The sequence below is a fragment of the Triticum aestivum genome, chromosome 7B (genome assembly GCF_018294505.1).
Source record: "Triticum aestivum cultivar Chinese Spring chromosome 7B, IWGSC CS RefSeq v2.1, whole genome shotgun sequence".
NCBI classification, from domain to species: domain Eukaryota; kingdom Viridiplantae; phylum Streptophyta; class Magnoliopsida; order Poales; family Poaceae; genus Triticum; species Triticum aestivum.
The window spans coordinates 212,271,268-212,294,572 of NC_057813.1; the positions used below are offsets into that span (position 1 = coordinate 212,271,268).

General features: G+C 48.4%; 2 protein-coding genes and 1 long non-coding RNA gene across 12 annotated transcripts; 2 read left to right on the forward strand and 1 right to left on the reverse strand.

Annotated features, from left to right (window-relative positions):
• The first annotated feature begins 8,806 nt into the window (after nucleotides 1-8,806).
• On the forward strand, nucleotides 8,807-14,655 carry LOC123157899 (liprin-alpha-1). Of its 2 annotated transcripts, XM_044576088.1 has the most exons (15): nucleotides 8,807-9,094; nucleotides 9,739-9,866; nucleotides 9,978-10,049; nucleotides 10,126-10,239; nucleotides 10,687-10,755; nucleotides 10,847-10,903; nucleotides 11,493-11,546; nucleotides 11,626-11,688; nucleotides 11,779-11,841; nucleotides 11,923-12,084; nucleotides 12,174-12,329; nucleotides 13,736-13,816; nucleotides 13,898-13,959; nucleotides 14,063-14,177; nucleotides 14,336-14,655. In XM_044576088.1, exons 1-14 carry the CDS (start codon nucleotides 8,902-8,904, stop codon nucleotides 14,145-14,147), a joined length of 1,359 nt encoding a protein of 452 aa, XP_044432023.1. In that variant the 5' UTR covers nucleotides 8,807-8,901; the 3' UTR covers nucleotides 14,148-14,177; nucleotides 14,336-14,655. The 2 variants fall into 2 exon arrangements, 1 of the variants encoding a protein (XP_044432023.1); XR_006479196.1 differs by lacking the exons at nucleotides 13,736-13,816; nucleotides 13,898-13,959.
• A 579-nt stretch (nucleotides 14,656-15,234) lies between these two features.
• LOC123157900 (uncharacterized) lies at nucleotides 15,235-18,747 on the forward strand. Of its 8 annotated transcripts, none has more exons than XM_044576093.1 (6): nucleotides 15,235-15,993; nucleotides 16,166-16,244; nucleotides 16,358-16,443; nucleotides 17,174-17,305; nucleotides 17,674-17,907; nucleotides 18,012-18,747. In XM_044576093.1, the coding sequence occupies exons 1-4, from the start codon at nucleotides 15,389-15,391 to the stop codon at nucleotides 17,199-17,201; spliced, it is 798 nt and encodes a 265-aa protein (XP_044432028.1). In that variant the 5' UTR covers nucleotides 15,235-15,388; the 3' UTR covers nucleotides 17,202-17,305; nucleotides 17,674-17,907; nucleotides 18,012-18,747. The 8 variants fall into 8 exon arrangements, 7 of the variants coding, with proteins under 7 accessions (XP_044432028.1, XP_044432027.1, XP_044432026.1 ...); XM_044576091.1 differs by having other exon boundaries at nucleotides 15,239-15,993; nucleotides 17,246-17,305; XM_044576095.1 differs by having other exon boundaries at nucleotides 15,275-15,993; nucleotides 17,242-17,305.
• Nucleotides 18,748-19,839: 1,092 nt separating this feature from the next.
• On the reverse strand, nucleotides 19,840-22,307 carry LOC123157952 (uncharacterized). Of its 2 annotated transcripts, none has more exons than XR_006479218.1 (2): nucleotides 22,170-22,307; nucleotides 19,840-20,972 (listed from the first exon to the last, which is right to left on the reverse strand). It is a non-coding gene; the product is annotated as an uncharacterized lncRNA (long non-coding RNA). The 2 variants fall into 2 exon arrangements; XR_006479219.1 differs by having other exon boundaries at nucleotides 19,840-21,944; nucleotides 22,170-22,275.
• Between the last annotated feature and the right edge of the window lie 998 nt (nucleotides 22,308-23,305).

Sequence of the window (23,305 nt, forward strand, 5' to 3'; positions counted from 1 at the left end):
GGGCCGCCGCCGCACGCCCCGAGCAAACTCCCACGCACACCAAGGGAAACTGCCGTCGCCCCCAAGCACAAGTTTAGACTATGTACGTCGGTCATCTCAGAGGGTGCTTGGATGTTTTAGTCTCATGACTAAAAGTAGTGGGACTAAAACTTGCTAGCCTCACCCATGCTTGGATCCAAATACTAAAGAGACTAAAATCAAGTTAATGAGCATTTATTATCCTCCAAACCCTCCAATCCATAACTTGGATGTGTTAAAAGAGAGGAGTTAAATGAGGAGAGAGAGGACTAATTCACATTTTAGTAGGGGTACCCCTGACTAAAACATTTTAGTCTCAAGACTAGTTTTAGCACCTCTTTAGTCAGGGGTGCTTGGAACTTTAGCCTCTTAAAGAGACTATTTTTAGTTGGACTAAAATAAGTCCCTTGGATCCAAGCACCCTCTCATCCTTGGACTTGGAGGTTGTAACCATTTCGGCTTGGAGGATGCATCTTTGCATGCGCCCGGGAAGGAGAAATCTTTGCATGATGTGAGGAAAATTGTGAAGTCGATGTCATCGAAGAGCATCTACATTCGGACTTTGCAAATCCGACCCCTTAAACTTCCGCGGACACGCTCGGACGCGTCCACGAGCATTGACCAGACAACCCTTAAATCCTATCATCCACATTCGTGTATCTCATGTCCGGTCCCTATATCCATACTAACATGCAACGTAGATAAAAAAAGTAGATCATCGCACAAAACATGGAATCGGACAGGGCAATGCACATTCCGATCACCGGTGGATGTCCAAAAGATCACCAAAGTTCACATAATTCACATAAACGACGGACAAATTTAAACTACATTACTAAAAATGTATAAACTTGAGACGGAGATGGCGGAGATTCACCACTTCCTCGCCGCCCCTTTGCCCTTCCGGTCGTCGGTGCAGCTGTAGGCGTCGGCGGCTGGTGGCGGATCGTCCGAGTCGTCAGAGAAGGAGCAGTCCGAGTTGTCGTCATCGGAGTCGGAGAGGATGACGAGCCCTTTTAGCTGTCGGACCTCCATGTCTGGGTCGGCCGGGTGGACACAAGTACCCACCCGCTGGCCACGTGGGGGGAGCTGCGCTCGGGCGGGAGGGGCCAGCGCAGGCGTCCGAGCTGCGTCGATGGGGAAGCTACGGCTGCGGCGAGGCTGCAAATCCAAAGCTACCCCTGGTCTCCACCTTGGACCGCTCCAAGGCGATGCAGAGGGCAAGCTCATAGTTCGAATCCAGCTCGGAGTAGGAGTGGCTGCCGGAGCTCGACATTGCACCAGATTTGATCGAAATCGTTGCGGGGAGTGGAGAGGACGTGGCAAGAGAGGAGAGTGAGTGAGCTAGAGTTTCGGAGCGATGAACCGTATGTTTTTTTTGTGGGACATCCATAGGGTCGGTGGTGGGCCGGCCTTGTCAGACGGAAGCGCCCGGGCCATCCCATATTTGCCTAATATTTGGGCTGGTATGAGGGGTGCCGGTCAGCCCGGGCGTTTGAGGCCCGTTTGAAGCGTCTGTTTGGGTCAATCGTGACCGGTCAATGATCCGGCGGACAGCCCTGACGTTTGAGGAGAGCAACTAGTTAACGAGCGCTCCTTCGGGAGCCTCACAATGATCAACGCCGCGCTTTTTATTTTTCTGCACGCGTTTTCGGCTTTTTTAACGTTTTTTTTGTTTTTTTTGACGTTTTGGTTTTCCACCGGTCTTCCTTAGCTTTTCGATAAAAAATAAAAAAAATTGAAAAAAAAATTGCACGAAAAACGTATTTTATTTTTTTCCCTTTCGCGAGAGTCACGGTTTTGCTTTCGCGAGAGTCATGGCCGTGCTTCTTGGAAATGAAAAAAATGCGTTTTTTTTCTTTTTTTTTCCTTTCGCGAGAGTCACGGTTTTGCTTCCGCAAGCGACACGGCTGCGCTTTAGCGAGAGTCACGGCAGTGCCTATTGGAAACGGAAAAAGAATGCGTTTTCTGTTTTTATTTCCTTTCGCGAGAGTCACGGTTAAGCTTCCGCGAGAGGCACGGTTGTGCTTTCGCGAGAGTCATAGCTGTGCCTCTCGGAGACGGAAAAATAACGCGTAATCAGTTTTTTTCCTTTCGCGAGAGTCACGGTTTTGCTTCCACGAGAAGCACGTTGTGCTTTCGTGAGAGTCATGGCCGTGCCTCCTCGAAAACGAAAAAAGAACGTGTTTTCTCTTTTTTTTCCTTTCGCAAGAGACACGAGCGTGCCTCTTTCGGAAAGGAAAAAACCTGTACTCCCGGGTCAGTTTTTTCGTTCGGTTTTGTCGTGAAAAAAAAAATCGTCAAAACCTATCAATATGTGATCTAGTTTTGAAGATCTCGACACGAGGAATCTAATGGTGAAAGTGGTTCGAGATTTGGACGCACGGTTAAAGAGATAAAACGTTTTGAATAAACGGGTCTACAAAAAAGGGAAAACTCGCAGGTTGCGACAATGTGGCACCCATGCAGCGCGCCACTTGTCACAACCTGGGGAGGTTGGGGTGATCTTTGCAAGGAGTACTCCTCAACTAGTGATTTTGACGTTTGAGGCCGGTTTGGGGCACCCGATTGTAGATACTTTAAGAAGGAGCCTTCCAACTACGAAATCCACCTGATCCCCAACGGAAAAGAAAAGAAAAATAAAACTATGAAATCCACCGACTCCATACTTGGAGCGCCATCAAATGGCCAACTGCGCGAAGGTGAAAGATTGAATGTCATCTTTTTTTGCAAAAATCACGTATCTGCAACAAATTATGGTTGTATTTGTCACCACCAAGTTAAAAAAAGTTTCAACTCACTCGAAGGCTCGTTCTCACCAAACGCTCGACTCCCTGCCGCTGCAAAAACCCTCCACGCCATCCAAATTCATTATGTATGGTCGCTGTTGGAAGGGAGAGAGGGATTGGTGGAATAGTTCATTGTATTGCTTGAGCCTCGTGGGCATATATATAGGAGTACAATGGTCTACTTGGAGTACAAGACAAGCCAGAACAAATCCTAGTCTATCTCGTCTTTCCTAATAAACATTATACTCAACATCCCCCCGCAGTCACAACGGTAGCGACGCAGATGGTGAGACTGGAGAAGAATCCGAAGGCAAGCCGACGGACACCCCCCCACAGTCGTAACGATCGACGCATCGCGGAGTCGTGGCTGGAGTGGCAACCGGCGAGGTTGCTCAAGCAAGGCGATAGCCCTTTGTGCCGTTTGTCGAGGTAGCCAAGAGCGTGGGTGGTGGAGCCGTGGTCGAGGTAGCCATGTGAAGAATGCCGTGGTCGATATCGTGTCAGGGTGGCCGGTGTCGAGGAAGTCGCCGTGGAGCCGCAGGCGCAAGGGGGCGCCGAGTTAGCATGGGCGCAGTGGTGTCGAAGTAGGGGTGCGCCAGGAAGATGATGTTGTTGACGACGCATCGCGGCGGGTTTGCCAAGCCCGGGGACACATCATGGACGAAGGCACGCACCGGTGTTGCCAGCACCGGACATGCGTAGACGGACAAAGACGTAGTTGACGAAGCGCCGCGCCAGGCTTGCCAGGCCCGGGGACACGTCGTGGACGAAGGCACGCTGCGGTGTTGCCAGCACCGGGCATACATAGACTGGGACCTGCACAAGCTGTATGCCATGTCGAAGAAGTCGGAGAGGCCAGCAGAGAAGGACTCGACAACGGTTGCGGCGCCAATCGGCGCGGGGCCAATGTCGCCCGCGGTTGTCGGAGTAGATGAAGCGGTCGGGGTAGATGACGGCGATGCTGGCGACGAGCTGGTGCTGGATGAAGACGAACGGGGTGGACGGGCGGCAGCGGCGGCTACAGGGGTAGCGGCGGCGAAGGCCGAAGAAGAGCGGCGGCGGCAGCCTGACTTTGGCGGCGGCGGTTAGGTTATGAGCGCGGTGACGATGCTCGAAGTAGGCGAAGAACCCTAACAGCGTGACGAACACCGGCGCGGGACGGTGGCGTTCCCGCGCCAAAGGAGGTGGTGCGGCGCATGCCACAGGAAGTCGACGCGCGGGGACGGCGGTGGACCGCGGGCCGCGGCGCTACGGCCCGAAGGGGCGACACAGCGGCGGCAGGCAGGTCGGGGCGACGACGGAAGACCTCAGGACGGTCGCAGGGACCGCGGGCCACGGTGCTACAGCCTGAAGGGGCGGCGGCAGGAAGACCTTAGGGCGGCGGCGGGGACCGCGGGCCGCGGCGCTACAGCCCGAAGGGACGGCACAGCGGCGGAGCGCGGGGTGGTGCAACCGTGTGGACGGCCTCGAGACGGCGGCGTGGACCGCGTGCCACGCTCGCTACGGCCCGACGGGGCGACGCAGCGGCGGCGCGAGGGTCGGTGCAGCCACGGGGACGGCCTGGAGCGGACGGCCTCGGGGCGGCGGTAGACCGCGGGCCGCGACACTACGGCCCGAAGGGGCGACGCAGCGGTGACGCGGGTCGGTGCAGCCGGGAGAAGAACCACGGGGCGGCGGCACTGTGGCCCGACGGGGCGATGCATCGAGCCCGTTGCTCGATCGACGGAGGGGCGCGCTAAACTCGGAGACGATCTTCCCGGGACCTGCGGAGGCGCGCGTAACTGACGGGCCAGGTCGGTCGCGCGACGTAGATGAGGAGGATCGCGGCGGCGAGCGGGTGATCAAGCCGATCGTGCGTGAGGTCGGGGACGCCGCTCGGTGGAGGCGTGGTGCAGTCACAATGGTAGCGACGCAGACAGTGAGACTGGAGAAGAATCCGAAGGCAAGCCGACGGACACCCCCCACAATCGTAACAGTCGACGCATCGCAGAGTCGTGGCTGGAGTGGAAACCAACGAGGTTTCTCAAGCAGGCGGTAGCCCTTTGTGCCGTTTGTCGATGTAGCCGAGAGCGTGGGTGGTGGAATCGTGGTCGAGGTAGCCGTGTGAAGAAGAATGTCATGGTCGATGTCGAGTCGGGGTAGCCGGTGTCGAGGAAGTCGCCGTGGAGCCACGAGCGCAAGGAGGCGCCGAGTTAGTCGTGGGCACAGTGGTGTCGAAGTAGTGGTGCGCCAGGACGGAGATGATGTTGACGACGCATCGCGCCGGGGTTGCCAACCCTGAGGACACATCGTAGACGAAGGCACGTGTCGGTGTTGCCAGCACCGGGCATGCGTAGACGGACGAAGACGAAGTTGACGAAGCGCTGCACCAGGCTTGCCAGGCCCGGGGACACCTCGTGGACGAAGGCACGCGGCGGTGTTGCCAGCACCGGGCATGCGTAGACTGGGACCTGCACAAGTTGTACGCCATGTCGAAGAAGTCGGAGAGGCCAACAGAGAAGGACTCGACGACGGTTGCGGCGCCAATCGGCGCGGGGCCAATGTCGCACGCGGTTGTCGGAGTAGATGAAGCGGTCGAGGTAGATGACGACGACGCTGGCGACGGGCTGGTGCTGGACAAAGACGAAGGAGGTGGACGGGCGGCTGCGGCGGCTACGCGGGTAGCGGCGGCGGCTACAAAAGAAGAGCGGCGGCGGCGGCCTGACGGCGGCGGCGGCGGCTAGGTTAGGAGCGCGGCGGCGGTGCTCGAAGTAGGCGAAGAACCCGACAGCGTGACGAAGACCGGCGCGGACGGTGGCGTTCCCGCGCCAAAGGAGGTGGTGCGGCGCATGCCACAGGAAGTCGACGCGCGGGGACGGCGGTGGACCGCGGGCCGCGGCGCTACGGCCCGAAGGGGCGACGCAGCGGCGGCGGGCAGGTCGGGGACGCCGCTCGGTGGAGGCGTGGTGGCGGCGGAGTCCGAGATGAAGCCGACGGCGGCGGGCGGCAGGGCGGCTATGATTGGCCGCCGCATGGCGCGAGGCCGCCGGGTCGGGGTGATGCAGGAGTCCCGGTCGGAACAGGGCGGTGACAGCCGGCGCAGGGCGACGGGCGGGCCGGCACGCGGACGACGGCCTTGAGGGCTGCCTGTCACACGAGGCCGTCGGGTCGGTGAAGTAGCTGGCCGGTCGCGCCGATGTCGGAGTAGAGGCGCGAGGTGTCGACGGCGGCGGCGGGCGACGCAAACCGATCTTAAATCCGAAAACCAAAAAGTAAACGCCGATCAAAACGATCGGTGAGAGAGCGAAAAAACCCGGAGCAAGGGCTCGGGAAAAAGACTCTCTAGGGCAACCGGGCAACACGGCTGGCGGACGAACCCTAGGTACGGGCGGCGCGGCCCCCGGCGGCGGTCATGGAGGCCGACCGCCCCGGGGGCGGCGCGCAGTTGCGGAAGCGGCGGCGGCTAGGGTTTAGGATCGACTTGCTCTGATACCATATTGGAAGGGAGAGAGGGATTGATGGAATAGTTCATTGTATTGCTTGAGCCTCGTGGGCATATATATAGGAGTACAATGATCTACTTGGAGTACAAGACAAGCTAGAACAAATCCTAATCTATCTCGTCTTTCCTAATAAACATTATACTCAACAGTCGCAATGCATATGCATGGTATTTTTTGCACGACATGTCATAGTTGTTACCGGGGAGAAAACACATGCAAAGAGTATTGGTCCCTCTGTCAGGGTTTACTAGCCTCCTCCTTTTTTTGCCAACATTTGCTCATAATTTCCAAACTAATAAAATATAGATTACATGTCATAAAAGTTATACCATGGGAACCACTATATAAAATTCAACAATATACCATGTCCGTTAATTAGAAAGTGTAAGCCACGACTTTGTTAATCTCGAAATTCATCGATTCAGCCTTTCGAATGTGCTCATAAGGATAGATTGTACGTGAGCGCCTTCACACTGAGCGTCTGCCCTTTGTAATTGTAATAAAAAAAATACAAAATGAGAATACTAGGACCATCCAGTCGACGCCGTTCCAACGAAACCTGCGTGCGAGCTGTGGCCGACACGGGCACGCCCACGGGCCACCCACCTGTCCCGGACGGTATCCAACATCCATCGGACATGGACGGCATGGCCCGCCGGCCCCCTAGCGCAGCGACCCAGCCACGTCCTGAACCCCCGCATCTTGGATCTATCCATTCCATCCTATCCTCCTAGACTCCATGTGCCACGTCACGTGCTTGCCTGCAAAAAAGAGAAATGGAAGGAAAGTTCCGCGTTCCGCCACGACACGACACGCGGGGCACGAACGGGCACGAGCCGTGCAACCCCCCTCTTCCCTGCGCCGCCTGCCGCTACTGCCTCTCTACAACTACACACACAACTCGCTCCCCCCACCCCTCCCCCATTCCTGGCGCTGGCGGTCGCGGTCGCGGGCTTTCGATAGAACCGAAGGATTCTGGGTTCGGCGACATGGGGATCTCGAGGCGGTTCCTCCTCCTGGCCATGGCGCTGGTGATCGCCGCCGGCACGGTGGCCGCGTAGGAGCCGGCGGCGGTGGACCTCGGAAACGAAAAAAGAACGCATTTTCTCTTCTTTTTTTCCTTTCGCGAGAGGCACGAGCGTGCCTCTTTCGGAAAGAAAAAAACCCGTACTCCCGGTTCAGTTTTTTCGTGAAAAAAAGATCGTCAAAGCCTATCAACATGTGATCTAGTTTTGAAGATTTCGACGCGATGAATCCAACGGTGAAAATGGTTCGAGATTTGGACGCACGGTTAAAGAGATAAAACGTTTTGAATAAACGGGTCTACTAAAAAGAGGAAAACTCCCAGGTTGCGACAAGTGGCACAAATGCAGCGCGCCACTTGTCGCAACCTGGGGAGGTTGGAGTGATCTTTGCAACGAGTACTTCTCAACTAGTGATTTCAACGTTTGAGGCCGGTTTGGGGCGCCCGACTGTAAATACTCTAAAAGGGAGCCTTCCAACTACGAAATCCACCCGATCCCCAACATAAAAGAAAAGAAAAAAAACTATGAAATCCACCCACTCCATACTTGGAGCGCCATCGAATGGCCAACTGCGCGAAGGTGAAAAATTGAATGTCATCTTTTCTGCAAATCACGTATCTGCAACAAACTATGGCTGTATTTGTCACCAGCAAGTTAAAAAAAGTTTCAACTCACCCTCGAAGGCTCGTTCTCCTTACCAAACGCTTGACTCCCTGCCGCTGCAAAAACCCTCCACACCATCCAAATTCATTATGTATGGTCGCAATGCATATGCATGGTGGTTCTTGCAGGACATGTCATAGTTGTTACCGGGGAGAAAACACATGCAAAGAGTATTGGTCCCTCTGTCAGGGTTTACTAGCCTTCTCTTTTTTTGCCAACATTTGCTCATAATTTCTAAACTAATAAAATATAGATTACATGTCATAAAAGTTATAACATGGGAACCACTATATAAAATTCAACAATATACCATGTCCGTCAATTAGAAAGTGTAAGCGACGACTTTGTTAATCTCGAAATCCATCGTTTCAGCCTTTTGGATGTGCTCGTAAGGGTAGATTGTACGTGAGCGCCTTCACACTGAGCGTCTGCGCTTTGTAATTGTAATGAAAATACTGGGACCACCCAGTCGACGCCGTTCCAACAAACCTGCGTGCGAGCCGTGGCCGATACGGGCACGCCCACGGGCCACCCACCTGTCCCGGACGGTATCCAACATCCACCGGACATGGACGGCACGGCCCGCCGGGCCCCCCAGCGCAGCGACCCAGCCACGTCCCGAACCCCCGCATCTTGGATCCATCCATTCCGTCCCGTCCTCCCGGCCTCCACGTGCCACGTCACGTGCTTGCCCGGAAAAAAGAGAAATGGAAGGAAAGTTCCGCGTTCCGCCACGACACGACACGCGGGGCACGAACGGGCACGAGCCGTGCACCCCCCCTTCCCTACGCCGCCCGCCGCTACTGCCTCTCTACAACTACACACACAACTCGCTCCCCCCCCCCCTCTTCCCCATTCCTGGCGCTGGCGGGTCGCGGTCGCGGCGGGCTTTCGATAGAACCGAAGGATTCTGGGTTCGGCGACATGGGGATCTCGAGGCGGTTCCTCCTCCTGGCCGTGGCGCTGGTGATCGCCGCCGGCGCGGTGGCCGCGGAGGAGCAGGCGGCGGTGGACCCGGCGGGGGCCGGGGAGATCGCGGCGGGCGTCAAGGAGGCCGCCGAGGCGGCCGCGCTCCGGGCGGAGCTGGCGCAGCTCAGGGAGAAGATCTCCGCCTTAGGTCAGTTCACTGCCCTCCTCGCCTCGGTCACCGTCTGAATCGGAACATCAGTATTTTTAGTACGTGGGTGGGTGAGGGGATTGGGTCGGGGCCGGCCGGTCGGCGGGGCTGGTTGGATTCGTGCTCTCAGCTAGGTTAACTCTGTCGTACGATGCATGATTGGGAGCTGAGAGTAACCCTGACCAAATCCGCATGGTTTCCGGTTTGGCAAAAGCCTGTAGTTTTCCCTTTATTTATGGAATGTTATTCTACTGTATGGAACTTACCTTTTGGGAGGATTATTTGACTGCAGTGGCTGGTTGCTTTTGTATAATCGTGCGCTCGTGCTTTTTTTTTGGTTACCGAGGTGAAATTGTGAATTTTTTATTGGTCTGGAATTTATTTGAGAAATGGACGTACTTTGCTTGGAATAAGAGATTAAGTGACACTAGGAGTTCAGTTATGTCTGTCAGAGGCAATATATAGTTTGTTTGCACCAAGAGCAAAATAACTTGCATAAGTTTGGCATGCCAGGTTAGCTGATTTCACCAAAAGCTGTGCCAGTTGGCAGTTACTAATTGCGCAAGATGAATTTGCACACCATGATCCATCCAGATACCCTCGTGACCTCATCTAAGTGAGGGGTCTGATTGTTTTTCCTGCAGAGTCGGACATCACACAGAGATCCCAGGACCTGAAGAGCAAGGATGATGGCATAGCGAAGCTGGAGAAGGACATTGGGGAGAAGTCACAGAAGATTGCTACTCTGCAGAGCGAGATCACATCTCTCCAGGTATGCGTTATAAATAGATATACGGAGATGCCTCTCAACTCTTAAGCATTATTTCGTCACAGTATCTTAAACATTACTTTGTGGCCTTAAAAATGCTTTTTCCTTGTGCAGAAAAAAGGTTCTGTGGCTGCTGAGGAGCAGGCAGGCAAGGCCATTGCTCGGGCTGTTGAGCTTGAGGAGCAGGTATGGAGGATGGAAGCTAAATAGCAGTTGAAATTGTCGATTATGAGCTTGTGGTTTCTCATCTTTGCTATTCTAGATTGAGAAGCTCAATAAGGAGATCGAAGCACAGAGTAGCCAGAGAACAACACTTGAAGCTAGAGCTAACAAGGCTGAGAAGAAGGTGCAAGATTTGAACTTGAAGCTTGAGTCAGTAAGTGTGATCCTTCTCTTTTTTACCATTCGACCATTTTCATTTGTTAGGATCATATAACATAAATCTGTCAATTCATACAGTAGGTTTAGAATAATATCTAACACTGTTTTTTTTTCTTTCTTAGTGCTGTATTTTCTCATTCTCTTCTTTACTTATGAGCTCATGGCAATGTAAATAATTGTTGAATGAAGTCTACCACTGAAAATTAAATAATAGTTCACCAAATGATTACTGAGCATACACTGAACATTATACCTCAAAAGGTTGAAAGTCTACATTTAATGTCCAAAGCTATTGAAGGCCTGTGTGACGAATAACCATGGAACTGAACAAAGTTTAGTTTCTATAAAGCTATCCAAGGCCTGCGTGATAAGTACCATTGGACTGAACAAACATGCTAGATTTTGATCGAGTTATTCTTATTTCTGAATTTATCCTTGCTAGCTTCAAAAGGCAAGTGGCGAGCAAAAGCGTATGATCCAGAAAACGGAGCGTGCTCTTAAAGTTGCTGAGGTTTGCAACATGCTTTCCAACTGTTACTGCACTGCCCTATGTTGGTTCTGTGGTTTATTTATATTCCATATCTGTTCTTTCTCATCTCCAGGAGGAATTGATGAGGCTGCAACTAGAAGCAACAACGAAGGCAAAACAGCTTACAGAGGTAATCATATATCCTACTATTGCAGCTCGTAGTAACATTTTTCACCAGTGCCGTGCTTGTTGAACCGTGTGCATGTTTCTTTGCTAGGCCAAGTACATTAGGAACTTGTTTCTAATAACTAAATCATTCCATTTCTTAAACCAAGTCTCCACTTAATTGTAAACATCCCTCTTATGGTTACCCAAAATGATAATTTCTGTTGATCTACGAAGTTATTGCTTTGTGGCAATTCGGTGGTTTTATTGTCAGTTCTGAATAAGGAGAACTTTCAGCAGATCTTAACTTGCACATGAGCTACATGCCTTGAGAATGCACCTTGGCATTATTTGTTGTGTGGTATTTCATCAGTGTGGTGGAATTTCTGAGGTTAACTTGTACTCCCTCCGTCCCATAATATAAGGTGTCAAAAATGCTCTTATATTATGGATGGAGGGAGTAGTTACAGTTTTTCTACACTAAGTAGGAATTGTATGTATCACAATTCTAATACCATAAAGTTATCCTCTGGGGATGATTCTAAAGTTAGATGGCATCTTTTCTGATTGTGTGCACAAGAAACAAATGTATGATGGTTTGTCCTTTCTCTTAGGTACATGGAGCATGGCTGCCACCTTGGTTGGTGACACATACTGCCCAATATTTGGTAAGATGGAACCACAAAATATGCACCTCCGTCATTTGTTTTTTACTCACCTCATCAGTTCCATCATCATTTTGTGTAGGAGGTGGTCTCAGGTCACTGGAATGAGCATGGAAAACCTGCCATGGACAGCTTTTTGCAGAAGGTACCTCTTAAGTTCTTTTTAATTTCAAATTTCAAGGTGTAGTGCTTGAATGAAGTCATCATTTATACATGTCTTATCAAATTGCTTCAGGCATCAGAAAAATCAGCACACGCAAAGAAATGGGCTGAACCACATATCGAGACCGCGAAGCTGGTAATGTCATTGGATCAATGCATTTTACTCCTTCAGTATTTCGTTATCTTGCACTGACAAAATATATTCTTGCGCTTGAAGAAATTGGTTCCTGTTAAGGAGAAACTGGCTGTGCTAAAGAAAAACGCAGAACCTTACGTGGAGAAGGCGTCGGCAAAATCAGTGGAAGTTTATGAAGCATCCAGGGATGCTATTATACCCCACTTTGTAAAATTTAAAGAAGTTTCTGATCCCTACTTCCAGGTACTGTTGGTTGGTTATGGTAATTACTATTATTACGGTAGTTTGTTATATGCAATTATTGATGTGTAGTTTGCTTATTGTTGATTTAGGAAGCTAAGAAGATCTCTAAACCTTACATTGATCAAGTTGCTGAGGTCACGAAGCCACATGTTGAGAAAGTTAGGAGTACTCTTAAGCCTTATACTAAAAGAGCAGTTCATGTGTATGGAACATTTCTCGAGTCTGCAACCACATACCATCGACAGGTTTGTGACTATCTTCCTCACCATGATAATTCACATTATATGCATCAGCTTTTGTCCACTGTCAGCATTTACTAACTTTTTTTTAAACGAAGCAAATATTCGTAATTTTCATTAGTTAGAAGAGAATTGCCCGGTTAATTAGAGGGAAACCAGGTGAAAACCTAGATTACAACACAGCCACAAGGCCTTCGTGGAACATGACAGCCTAACAAAGGGCACGCTCAGATGGCATGGCCGTCAGTGTTTGCTTATGAATCTCTGATATCTGATCTTCAAAGTTTTCAGTTAGCTCCACTCCTTTTTTCTGTGCCCTAGCTGGTAGCTGCCAGTCACACATCAATTGGCCCATGGACCTCATGGTTGCATGCTTTCCTTGACAGTCTACTAAGCGTCTGAATCACATACAAAAATACAAAAAGCAGAATTCAACCTTGTGCAACCATCAATTTGCATAGCCTTGTGTCTACTCTCTAGCTGCAACTTCTTGGGGTAGCTGTGTGGTCACCAGTTGGATGTGTCCTTTGTTGCTCGCCATTCGTGAAGAACAATGACCTTGAGGGTGAGCCACCGGCTTGGCTTGGTTGGTTGGAGGATTCAAAGTGGTGACAGCATGGCTGGGAGATGCTAAGGTGGCCTTTTAGTGTTAACTCATGTCATGGGTGGGTTCCAGCTAGCAATGGAGCAGTGTCTAAGTTAAATCAGCACGTTCCAATTTAATATTGGTAGGTTCGAAACGATAGCAAATGTACTTGAAGTTGGTTACAATCAAGAATTGTCTAGTAGCCATTGGGGATAGATATCCAGGAGGCCACAGAGGCCCTAAAATAGATAGGTGTTGAAATCGGATGCGATGGTTGAAATGGTTTTAGACACAAAACCATTTTCTCTTTTGTGAGTGTCAGAGCCCAGCATGTGTGCTGAAGCAAACACCCAAGTTGTGAATCAAGAGTGAATAAACTTGCTGGACCATGATTATAATTATCCCCCCCCCCCCCCCCCCTTTCTATTTTTCATCTATAACTTCTGTTGCAATGTTTTCAAATTGATTGTGGCCCTTTTTCATATGAAGTCCTACGAGTCAGCTAATATCTAAAAAAGGGCAGCCCGGTGCATGTAGCTCCCGCTTGCGCAGGGTCCGGGGAAGGGTCCGACCACTTTGGGTCTATAGTACGCAGCCTTTCCCTACATTTCTGTAAGAGGCTGTTTCCAGGACTTGAACCCGTGACCTCTTGGTCACAAGGCAGCAGCTTTACCACTGCGCCAAGGCTCCCCTTCACGAGTCAGCTAATATCTGCACTTAATAAATCTGTACTAGACAAGAAGGTTCTCATTACAAACTTTGCCAATGTTGAGTTCTAAAAGTAGTTTGCATGTGAGAAAAATCTCAAAATCTTTTCATCTTGTAGGCTCAAGCAACCATTTCAGATTACTTGCACCAACATGAAATAACAAAATCACTTGTGACTAAGGAGTTCGTTTGGTTCCTGGTAAGCACTCTTGGGAAATAGTCAGAAACAACAACCTCGATGGCCATCTATCTGACAAACATCCCATATTTTCTTTTACAGGCTTCTGCTTTGCTGGCTCTACCTGTGTTTATTATGTACAGGCTTCTAGTAGAAACCTTCTGGTAGTTTGTTTTACTTTCGTTAGCTAATATAATTCTAATTATCAATGCTGCGACCTTGCGTGAACTGATAACACAATTGCCTTGAAACCTCTTGTTGACACAGCACGAAGAAGCAGAAGAGATCGCCTCGTAATGGTAACGGAAACAATGGCAATAGGAGACACAAGCGCCGACATGCTGAGAAGTAAACTATCGTCGGCTACCATGTAGGGTTGCAGGTACCGTTTCTCTCTCCTAACAGCGGTAGAACAAAAAGTATGCGTAGTTCTGGATTGACTTGCTGAGATCATTTTTGTGTGTGTGTGTGGCCAAGTCAGATGGTGTTCATAGTTGATGCATTGATGGGCATATGTTAATATTCTGATTTTTGCCGCAGAAATCAGAGCATGTCCTTCCCTGACGAGGCTGTGCTCCTGTCCATGGTAGAAGGATGGAACGCTGTACACCACCAGATTTTTTTGTTTTCCTTTTGCCCCCTATTGTATGGACTATAGTTTCAGCAGCGGCCTTATGTATCTGCATCTTGCCGAGGTTTAATATGGGCTTAAACCTCGGCGTTTGTTAATTGTTTATTGTAACTTTGTTGATACGCTTGAGTTTGTTTGCATCGTGCTTGCTAGTTTTTGTTCTTGCTCACCGGCATCCTAATTATACGATATACAGTTCTACAATTTATGTAATTAATCGTACATGCTATGATTTGGTGAGACATCTGCAATGAGCGTTGAGCTATGAATTGGTTTCTTGCCAGGAGAATAATATCCGGCGTCAGTTTCGGGATGTTGACAAAAGGCTTGCTCGAGTCTAATACTCCAATAGAACGTGCCATATCCGTGCAAAAGAAATAAAGAGTGAACTAAATGGATTCTGAGAATTTTCAACTTGCTCACACGCTCCACTGTCCCTAATTAGGACTTGAGTGAATTGATGCCCCCTCTAAAATCATTATTCTTCTTCTGCCCCTGGTAAAGACGTTTTGCTAAGGCTGAATCTCAGCAATATTTTAAGCTTAAGGGGGTGTTTGGTTTCAGGGACTTTTTTGTATTGGGACTAAAAAAAGTCCTTGGCAAACCAAACAGGGTGGAACTTTTTTAGGATTTTTTGCTAAAAGTCTTTGAAAGCACCTTCTTGATAGTCTTTTTTAAAAATCCTAGGAAATAAAAAAAAAATCCTAGAACTAGAGAACCAAACACGAGAACGGCGATGGAGCGGACGAGCTCGTCTGCTCCCGCTTCGTGTGCCAATCGAACAAGGACGCGTCGGGACGTGCATTGAATGCGAAAGTAGAGGCCAGGAGGAGGGTGCGTAGCGTGGAACAGGATTATACGATGAACCCACCCTTTGATATGACGATCCCGTCACGGAAGCAGCTCACATGTTCCGACGGTACAGGCTTATGAATAGGTGACGTTTCAAAGCTTTCTTAAAAATGAAAAAAAATCTCTTAGCGCTCCCGCGACGCTCCCCGCGAGCACCATGGGAGAACCCTAGCGCCGCCACCCTCCGGGCGTCCTCCTTCCCTTCTTCCCCACGCCGCCGTCGGTGGGCGCGGGCGGCGGCAGGGATTCTCCTCCTCTCCCTTCTGCATTCATGGGCTGCGGGGGGAGGGGGGCTTCTGTGGCGGGGGCGCGGGCGCGGTTTCGGCCTCTGGCGGCGGGGTCAGGCGGTACGGCGCTGTTGCGGGGCGTCTCGGTCGGCTCCAGGGTATGGCAGCGGCGGCCGGCTGGGACTCTGCCTAGATCCGGTTCGTCTCGTCCCTGGGTGCCTCGGGTGCTACTCGAGGCTGAAGTGTTCGCGGCGCAGCTGGGGTGGCCTGCCGGCGGCGGCATGGATGGCTAGGGCGCATCGGGCTTCCTGGTCCAGGGAGCGGGCGTGGCTGTCGGGCGGAGGTGCGTTCGGTGGCGGTGTATCTGCAGTTCTGCACATCGGCTCCCTACGGCGCGGGCTGAGAGTGCCGTGGCCTGGTGACCCCGAGGTCGTCGGGCGGCAGCTGCAGACGGCAGCTCTTCTCACGGGCGTGGAGGCGGGGCTGAGGTTAGTGGGTGGTGGCTATGGTGTTGAACGGCGGTGACGGACTTGGCTAGGCGAGCCGAGGGGTTATGCAGAGAAGAAGACTGACACTGTTGTAGTTCCTGTAGTCGGAAACAACTTTGATTCACTTGGAGAAGCATATGATTATTTACAATCTGTATTCCTGGGAAATTAGGTTTGGAATTAGGTATGGAAAAAGGAGACTAAACGTTGAGAGAACAAAATGTATGCAAGAGATAGTCTGCGACTGCTCGGTTAGTATTACTTTCTATTCACCGTTGGCATAACAAAACTTTCTATTCAGACTTATGCTTGTGCCAAGAAAAAAAAATCTGACACATTGTTATTTGTTACAAACATTTTGCAGGGGGTCCCAAAAAGAAGTAATACACGGTCTTGCCGGTGTAGGTGCCCAGCGATGATATGGTTGCTCCGGTCAAAAGACAACAGCTGGTACATGACATCCCATAATCACTCTCTTACAGATAAGTCTGGCCAGAAACTATACTCGTAGACATACAGATATATATACACATGACCTTGTTAAGTAGCTCCGTGAAAATAATATTTGCTTCAGCAAGGTGTACAATATAATTTATACACTCGGATTGCCACCATAAAACGTTCTCTTGGATATAGCTTTTCGGTGCCACCAAAAATTGTTTCTATTGGTGTCGATGATCACTCGTAAAATGAAAAGAATTGGGTGGTGTGTTGAAATCGTGAGATAGCCATGTAGGACGAGGTGCTCTATTGTACTTGAGTAAGGATCTGGAGTATTAGTCGTGTTCTTGCCTGAAGGACTTACTTTTAGACTAGACTATTTACAGATCGAGACTGACATTCACATGTGAATTACTTAATTCCATATGTTACAACTTAATACCGTACTTAGTACAGTACTATTACTGACTTTGGTTTATTGAGTGACCTTGCATCAGTACCATATTTAGCATCTATAGAACACTTGTGTAGTTTCTTGGTTTTAAACATTTAATCAGCTTCCATCCACTTCAAATGTAGTTAATTGGCCTTAGTTTTATCAGCAGTCCATTACTCCCTCTGTTTCAAAATAGATGACTCAACTTTGTATTAACTTTAGTATAAAGTTGGGTCATCTATTTTGGAACGGAGGGAGTATTTGATAATTGATAGACTTAGAATTGAAGTAGCTTTTGTACAGCATGGCAGCTGCTGTCGAATATGAATGATGATTGATGAATGCTTGCTCCTTGTACTGCTTGCCGTTAGGTAGCATGGCATTGGGGGACGAGGATCAATCAAGCACTTGATAAAAGAGACACCAAACGGGAAAGTATTATCTATTCTGATCTTTTTCTCATTAATTTTTTATCTTAACTCTATATTTACATGGCATATTTTTATTTTATTTCATATATACTCGCCATATTTCTGAATGGCTGTTTCTGGAACATGTCGTATCCTGTGTCCCCGTATGCGTATCCCCGTCTTTCCGTCCCCGTGTCCATGCTTTTTAGCTTATTACTACCTATATTTGTGAAATGTCTTAATGTTGTTGTGCTATATTTACGAAATTTTATACATCAGATTGTGTGCTTAATACTGCTACACTTGCAAAATGTCCGATGAGCGGTTTCGGATATGATAAGTTTGAATGGGTACAATGCAGCTGGGACTAACCAAATAGTTAATCAATAGCAGGGATTACAAGGTTGCTAGGGAATCAACCTCCACAAAGATTGATTGACAAGTACGGGATCAACCCAATCACTGGGTGGATTAGTTCCACTAGGGGATTGGCCGGTCCCCCTATAACCAAACAAGGCCTACGGTTGTCCTCCATCTGGTGGAACATCGTAACAAAGATGGACTTTGCCTTAAACGTGTAGCCAGTTTCAGAAATGGTGTTCATCGTTACTTTGTTTTTCCTGTAGGGTGAGTGTAGTTTCTGTTTTTTTGGTTTGGACCTACATAAATTATGTTGTTCAATCATACGGGCGGGGGTTCTAACTTGTGGAGCCCATGTCATGAATTTGCAGGCAGCACGGGTGATGAAAGCTAACACGCCATCGGAGCAGCATGCGAGTGAGGTGTACACTAGGGCCCATGTTCGAGAAGTTTGGCCAGATACTGTAGGAAGCAGGGCAGTACAGGGTCGAACCTGTTGAGCAAGGCATGAAGTACCTAGTGCGGCGGCACAATCCGGAGAGGCATGACAAACGGTGCAAGGTGGTGTATGAGGTCACAGTTGATGGAGGGGGTGATCAGTTTCTATGCGAGTGCGGCAACTTCGAGCACACGAGAATGTTGTGCAGTCATTCACTGAAGGCACATAAAATTTGTTCAAATGCTTCATGCCTATAGCGACAGTGTTTAATGGACCAACATGTGACATCTCGATTAATGATGCTACTCAGGCGCAAGTCATGGATTTTATGGGAGTCACGGAGACACACCAGACAGAGGTGACATGCTGAAGAAACCGAGGAGGTAGCTGAAATGCACCCACTGTGCCGTAGGTGGTCACCGGCGAAACATGTGCGGAAACCCAAGTATGGTGCTTCATGCCGTGCCTCCTGCTGAAACCCCAATCCGGCTGGAGGTGACAGTTGTGTAGTTAGCTTTGTTTCTAGTTTTGCGTCCAATTTGTACAATTTGATTTTGTCTTGTGAGCTAGTAGGATAGTAGGATTTTCCTAAACCTGTGTGCATTTAACGTAACCCTGTGTCACCCGCAAAATAAGCTACAAGTATTGTGAAAAATTATGATTGTTAACGAGGCATGTTCCTATATTTTCTCAGATCACTTCCTATTGTTGCTGCATTAGCCGCTGCACATATTGCAAGCCTGCCGTCACAAGGTGCTGTGCGAACATCTCCAGAATGGTACTGTGCTAGCCGCTGTTGCGTGTTTTCTTTTTACAAAGATTGTATTACAAAGAACATAGACAATGAATCCGTTGCCTCAGACGTAATGTCAATCAGCAAACAGCTTATAAAATGAGTGACAAGTACCTTAGCCACAACTGTTGACACGGCTAGCAAGCAGCACTCCTGGAACGAGGCATGTGTGTACGGCTGCCGTTACGGTGTGTACGTCCCACGGCAAATAAAATGAGTGATCATGGTGTGCCGACGCACACAAATCGGCCGTTACGTACCGGGCGTCGTCACCGCGTCCAGAAAACGGCCGTCAGCTACGCACGCGGGTCCAGCCAACCCATATACGGCCCAAGAAAAAAGATTTTAAGAGAAGACAGCTGACAATACCTGACACAACCCATATCCCCAGGGGAACGAGCGCCTAGCGATTCCGAGACCATGCGAGCTCGTCCGCTCTTGCGAATTTTCGACCAAACACCACCTAACAAGGACGAACAACTGATCGAACACAGACGGCAGGCAAGGATCCCAATCCCGTGAGGCAGAGTGACCTTGAACAAATCCTTGGACGGGAGAGTGGAAGGGAGAAAGGTGGCTGAGCAACGTGGGAAGAGCAACGTGGGAAGAGGGTCAGACAGTCTGACATACGACATCCTACTGTTATGCCACTGGCATGTGGGCCCATTGCTAACATGGCCAACATGTCAGTGACCCAACGGCACAGAGCGCACGGCAGAGGAGCCGCTTTCGAGGGGTGAGACATGTGCTCATGGGTGACGACTATTTATTTTTCTTTCACATTTATCTTTTCCAGACCAGAATGAGAGAATGACCATATAATGTACTCATAACCGTAGACTCCGCTTTAATAGTAAAGATAAACGGGGTATTCATAAAGAAATAACTAAAGCTGATTTAACTAAAAACCGGCTAAAATTCGCTATTCAAAAAACCACTTAGAGGTAAACTATAAGAGCTCAAAACATACTACAAACCACCATCTCTCTAACAGTTTTGCACACATATAAGCAGTTTTAACATTATTTAGAGACCATACATGTCAGGCCTCGAACTTCTGTTGCAGTTGAACATATTTAAACCACAGAGTAAGTCCTCAAATGTCTGCTGTTCTGCCAAATGAGGGCTTACAAAGAAAATTCAAATTCCGACCAGATAAATCACGGATATTATAGAATGGGGGCATCTTCGTCACTTCCCTTCAGGTTTCAGCCAACCACAGTGAAGTCCTTGGGAGCAAAAAGCACCCTCACATCGAACTCGCCATACTTCAACACCGAATCGTCAGGAGACCTAACAGCCCCAACAGCTTCTTGCTCAAAAGTCCACCAAAACAGCGATTCCTCCAGCTCTAAGCACACATCCAGTTTTCCTTGGCCTTCACCGCGACGACATACTGGAGCAGTTTCTCATTACCAGAGAATTCGCCATCAAACAACACAATCTCATGAGCAAAGCCACTGAGGAATGCGACGAATCGTAGATGGTGAGGGTGGTCAACCTTTGCAAAGACAACATTGAGAGCAAATGTTCTGGGGTTGGTTTTGTTGTTTCAAGAAATGTATTCATGAAATCAATAGTTTGTTTGGTAGGTTTTGTTTGTATTGGAAAACCCCCACATGGAATGCCTAGGATTTTGTGGACAGCAGATTGGGTGAAATGGAACTTGAAACCATTCCTTAGTTCAATTCTGCATGTAGTTGTGTTGAACTGCTTCTAACCATTCAAATATGTCATCCAATATGCAGTCGCATGAGATATGAAGCAAAGAACCGAACTCAAGTTTACGAACTATCAGCTACTGCTCCTCATTTAGTTCTGATATAAACTTGATTAGTAGACTGGTATGGTTAATTTCAGTGACCTGGTGGATAGAAAGAATGAATTACATTTGTAAAAAATCAAAACATGTTATAGTTCAAGTGTTGTACTTAGGGGAGAAAGAACAGTTGAAGTAAATATAGTTTTGGCCTTTTGGGGGATATGATTTTTGTGCTTACTTTTAATCTCTTTGGTGCATTTCGCTCACTTAATTAATTGAGTGTCAGGCTGCTGCTGGTTGCTCCTCTTGTTGAGGAAGCTTAGATCTACATAACTCATCTGCACAGAACAACACAAAAATCATAGGCTTCATGTTGACATAACAGTAACAGTGTAGCATACCAAGGATAATCCCATGACTATCACTCTATCAGGAAACAAATCATCCTAAATCCATTTTACCATGTACAGTTCTAAAATGAAGCGTATCAGGAATAAATTATACACAGACAACGCTGATAAGAAGAACAGAACAGTAGCATTGTCATGGCCCAAAAAAACATATTGTATATTGCCAATGGCTCTATCAGCAAGACTCGTCCATTGCAATTCAATTTTGATATTTTAACTATGTTATAATGTTAAGCAATTAAGTGAAAGCTGTTCAGCAAATACTGAGAGGGCAATGCAGCTGCAAGGCCACTGGGCATCATCACAACAGTAGGGGGGTAGATAACAAAAAGAGAGTGGCGTTTTTCTTATGGCTGCCAAGACACATCCATCCCCTATTATATTTTTAATTGCCAGATGTTGTTAGGTGAAAATGATGCACTGAAAGTAAAAATGCTCTGTTGTGGTTGAATCACCTTCGAGCTAGCATTGATACTATTTGAAATCCAGAATTTCATATGTAAAAAATGTTGCACTAGTTTAGCCACATTTGTGCAGCTGCGATGCACATGCACTTAGTGTATACATGATAGTGCTAGAAGTTATATGGATGGATCCGGATTCGCAGGAAAACTTATGTTGTGGCTGCCAAAAATAATAATCCTATAACAGGTAACATCAAAATGGAATTCCTACAGCTGCTGTCACAAACAAAAAGATTCACTGAAGAATTCCTACAGCTGCACTGACAAGCAAAATAGGAAAGGGCAAAGTTTGACTGAAGAATTCCCAGAGGTGCAGTCATAAAAAAGGATTTTCTACACCTGGAGTCATGTTGCACAGCTGTGTTGTGAAGACGGGAAGGTAGAAGACCATCCCAAACCAGTTCCTGGGGCAGGATTCGGTGCAGTAGGGATAGATCTATAAATAGATTAAGATTTTGACACTAGGGTAAACAGTTTAATCATCTGAACAAAAACTACAGTAGCAACCTAGTCGTAGAATCCTACTACAGCCTAAGAATTAGTAGATCCAGCGTGTATGAGGAATTTGGGGAAGAAAAGCTTAGCCTAGGGTTCTACTTTCTGCAAAGGTACGATCTAGAAGCTAGGGATCGATAGAGAAATGAGATTATGAAGAGCAAACCTGCTTTGATCTTGGCGGAGAGTGATTTCCTGAGAGGGGATCCAGGGGAGGGTCGCGAGTCGCCAGAGCAAGAGATAAAGAATAGTGGAATGAGAGAGAAGAGAAATGGGGAATTTCCCTTACCGTGATGTGTTTTTGAGAAAAAAACCCCTCTGTTCTTGCATGTTATCAGCGCTTTTCAAAAAATATACCTTGGGGCAGCGTTGAATTAATTTTTAGGTCCCTATAGAAATGAGTCAGGGCCCACAAGTAAGTGACTTGCGAGAAAAAGGATAGTAAGGAAAGAAGTAGTTGAAATATTCTAGGGATAGGTCTCGACGGAGGAATTCGCGGGGCAGATGGCGGCAACGGAGTGGCTGATACGTATCCGTCATATCTACTTTTCCAAACACTTTTGCACTTGTTTTGGACTCTAACTTGCATGATTTGAATGAAACTAACCCAGACTGATGTTGTTTTCAGCAGAACTGCCATGGTATTATTTTTGTGCAGAAATAAAAGTTCTTGAAATGACCTGAAAATCCACGGAGCAACGTTTCAGAATAAATAAAAAATACTGGCAAAAGAATCAGCGTCAGGGGGCCCACACCCTGTCCACGAGTGGGGGGCGCGCCCCCTGGACGTCCACCGACCTCAACTCCAACTCCATGTATTTGCTTTCGCGGAGAAAAAAATCAGATAGAAAGATTCATCGGGTTTTACGATACGGAGCCGCCGCCAAGCCCTAATCTCTCTCGGGAGGGCTGATCTGGAGTCCGTTCGGGGCTCCGGAGAGGGGGATTCGTCGTTGTCATCATCATCAACCATCCTCCATCACTAATTTCATGATGCTCACCGCCGTGCGTGAGTAATTCCATCGTAGGCTTGCTGGACGGTGATGGATTGGATGAGATTTACCATGTAATCAAGTTAGTTTTGTTAGGTTTGATCCCTAGTACCCACTATGTTGTGAGATTGATGTCGCTATGACTTTGCTATGCTTAATGCTTGTCACTAGGGCCCGAGTGCCATGATTTCAAATCTGAACCTATTATGTTTTCATGAATATATGTGAGTTCTTGATCATATCTTGCAAGTCTATAGTCACCTATTATGTGTTATGATCCGACAACCCTGAAGTGACAATAATCGGGATA